At 43.9% G+C, this 3464-nt stretch overlaps 1 protein-coding gene across 5 annotated transcripts in view; it reads left to right on the top strand.

Annotated features, from left to right (window-relative positions):
• KAZN (kazrin, periplakin interacting protein) overlaps positions 1–3464 on the top strand; it is a 563135-nt gene that overhangs the window by 489969 nt on the left and 69702 nt on the right. For all 5 annotated transcript variants that reach the window (XM_056544094.1, XM_056544093.1, XM_056544097.1 and 2 more), the window contains one exon: positions 634–825. In XM_056544094.1, coding sequence (XP_056400069.1) covers positions 634–825 — 192 coding nt within the window. The remainder of the gene's footprint in view (positions 1–633; positions 826–3464) is intronic.

The following is a 3464-nucleotide window of genomic DNA, read 5'->3' as shown; positions in this document are numbered from 1 at the left end:
ACTCCCGAGTACAGAGCATGTTCCCCGAGACAGCTGATTGGGTGCTGTGGTCACCCCTATGGTTCACTGCTTGCGTAACACCAGAGCATTGACCGCAGACAGAACAGGGGATCAGCACACAGGCGAAGGTAAAGAAAACAGCGGTTTTTTTTTAATTAATTAAGGCAATCCTTATTGGAAATGGCTGACAAAAACCTGTGTGCCCCCCAAGAAATTCTTAGTTGCCATGGCACCTGGGGTTTGTCCAGCACTTGTCTAGATATATCTGTCCAGAAAGCTTTATGTCCATATGTTACCGATATCAGCAGATTTATGATGTAATGGCCAATTAAGGAAAACGTATACCCCCTTTCCAACCTCTAGAGCAGAGGTCCCCAACCCAGTCCTCAAGGCCCATTAACAGTCCAGGGTTCAGAATGTTTCCCTGTTCTATTCCAATGCAGTAATGGAAAAATCCCAGAATGTTGATGGGCCTTGTTGACTGGGTTGAAGACCACTGCCCTAGAGGAGCATTTTGAATAAAGTTTTGGTAAAGACATATGAATTTTCTATTGCATGCTTGTCCACACATTTCTGTAGACGTTGTATACTGCTTCCGCCCTTATAATCCTGTTTTCCCTTTTTAATTTCCAGTGCTGCTAAGGGAAGAGGTGTCACAGCTGCAAGATGAGGTTCACTTGCTCCGACAAATGAAGGAAATGTTAGCAAAGGACTTGGAGGAGTCGCATGACAGCCGGTCGGCGGAGGTACTCTCTGTTACGGAGCTCAAGGTGCAGCTGGCACAGAAGGAGCAGGAGTTGGCGCGGGCAAAGGAGGCACTTCAGGGTAACGTTTGCCAGTCTATGTACATCCATATTGCATGTCTACCTATTGGACAATATAGTTACATAGTTCATAAGGTTGAAAAAAAGACCGGAGTCCATCAAGTTCAGCCTATACCCCGAATGAGTCCCTACTGAGTTGATCCAGGGGAAGGCAAAAAAAAACCTCATACTAGAGGTAAAAAGTCCTTCCCGACTCCAAATATGGCATCAGAATAAATCCCTGGATCAACGTTCTGCCCCTATAAATCTAATATACGTAACCAGTGATGTTATTACTCTCCAAAAATGCATCCAGACCCCTTTTGAACTCTTTTATAGAATTCCCCATGACAACCTCCTCCGGGAGAGAATTCCACAGTCTCACTGCTCTTACAGTAAAGAACCCCCGTCTGTGCTGGTGTAGAAACCTTCTTTCTTCTAGACGTAGAGGATGCCCCCTTGTTATAGATACAGTCCTGGGTATAAATAGATCATGGAGAGATCTCTGTACTGTCCCCTGATATATTTATACATAGTTATTGGGTCTCCCCTAAGCCTTCTTTTTTCTAAACTAAATAACCCTAATTCTTATAATCTTTCTGGGTACTGTAGTCCTCCCATTCCCTGTATTACTCTTGTTGCCTGTCTTTGAACCCTCCCAAGCTCCACTATATCTTTCTTGTTCACTGGTGCCCAGTACTGTACACAGTATTCTATGTGTGGTCTGACCAGTACTGTACACAGTATTCTATGTGTGGTCTGACCAGTACTGTACACAGTATTCTATGTGTGGTCTGACCAGTACTGTACACAGTATTCTATGTGTGGTCTGACCAGTACTGTACACAGTATTCTATGTGTGGTCTGACCAGTACTGTACACAGTATTCTATGTGTGGTCTGACCAGTACTGTACACAGTATTCTATGTGTGGTCTGACCAGTACTGTACACAGTATTCTATGTGTGGTCTGACTAGTGATTTGTACAGCTGTAGAATTATTTCCTTGTTGTGGGCATCTATGCCCCTATTGATGCACCCCATGATTTTATTAGCCTTGGCAGCAGCTGCCCGACACTGGTCACTACAGCTAAATTTACTATTAACTAAGACTCCCAAATCCTTTTCCACGTCAGTCGTCCCAAGTGTTCTCCCATTTAATACATAGTCCCAGCCCGGACTTTTCTTCCCCATGTGCATTACCTTACATTTATCAGTGTTGAACCTAATCTGCCACTTCCCTGCCCAAACCTCCAACCTGTCCAGATCCATTTGTAACAGTGCACTGTCCTCTATAGTGTTAACCGCTTTACAAAGTTTAGTATCATCCGCAAAGATTGCTACTTTACTATTCAACCCCTCTACAAGGTCAGTAATGAATATATTAAAAGTCTTCACACTGTGGACCTTCAGATGTTGCTAAACTACAACTCCTAGCATGCCCGGACAGCCAACGGCTGTCCGGGCATGCTGGGAGTCGTAGTTTTGCAACAGCTGGTGGTCCACACTTTGGAGACCACTCATGTAGATGATAGGCCTCACTTTGTCCCCCCCTTAGGATTTATTCACAGTTCATATAGAAACCACAATGCATTGCCAGATCCATTATGTGGCATACACTATTGGCGCCCAAAGGACCCCACTAACTGACTGACTTACACTGGGGTCTGTCAGGTTTTGCTGAGGTATCTATCTTTTTGGTGGACAGACGTCAGGGGAGGTTTCAGTCCGTGTACACCAGAATTTTTTTTATGCGTTGATCGCGAGCAGAGATCTTATAGTATGTAAAAGAAATAGCAAAAAAATAGGTCTATGCACACCCTGACATTTTTGTAAAGATTTTCTTCTTTCCATGTGACAACACTGAATAAATGCCCCTCTGCTACAATGTAAAGTAGTGAGTGCACAGCCTGTATAACAGTGTTTTATTATTGTGTCCCCTCAAAATAACTCAACACAAAGCCGTTAATGTCTAAACCTTGGCAAAAAAAAAAGTGAGTGCACCCCTAAATGGAAATGTCCAAAGTGTGTCAATATTTTGTGTGGCCACCATTATTTTCCGGCACTGCCTTAAAGGGGTTATCCACCATAAGGTGATTTTAGTGCGTACCTGCCAGACAGTAATGGACATGCTTAGGAAGGATCTGCGCTTGTCTTGGGGCTAAATGGCTATGTTGTTAGATTACAATAATACTGTGGCTAGCTTTTGTGAACTGGCTATTTCCTGTTGGATTTCATTCTCAAACTACACATCCCATAGTTCCTTGTTTGTAAGTTTGAGGTCACTTTCCTCCTTCACACACATCAGCCACTCCACCCATTGAAATACAACACCAGTGAGTTGGTTTCCATTCAAAAGACCAGTGTTTTCTAACCAGGGTGCCTACAGCTGTTGCAAAAAAATGACCTCTCTCCCACCGCTCCACCCATTGAAGCAGCAGCGGTCGCTCTCCCATTGGAGCAGGACAGGCTGCCTTCGCACACCTGACTAGTGATGTCACGTCTCGACGCGCTTCAACCTGGGAAAACCTGAGACCTGAGTCATTTTGTATGCTGTTAAAAATAAATATTGGGTCAAAAATCACAGAAGAATTGCGAGAAAACCGTCACACACAGGTACAGACACTATATTATGAACTACACTAACTTTACAGCCCCTGTG

This window comes from Hyla sarda, chromosome 10, assembly GCF_029499605.1.
Source record: "Hyla sarda isolate aHylSar1 chromosome 10, aHylSar1.hap1, whole genome shotgun sequence".
Classification (NCBI taxonomy): Eukaryota; Metazoa; Chordata; class Amphibia; order Anura; family Hylidae; genus Hyla; species Hyla sarda.
This window is presented reverse-complemented; position numbering and strand designations above follow the sequence as displayed.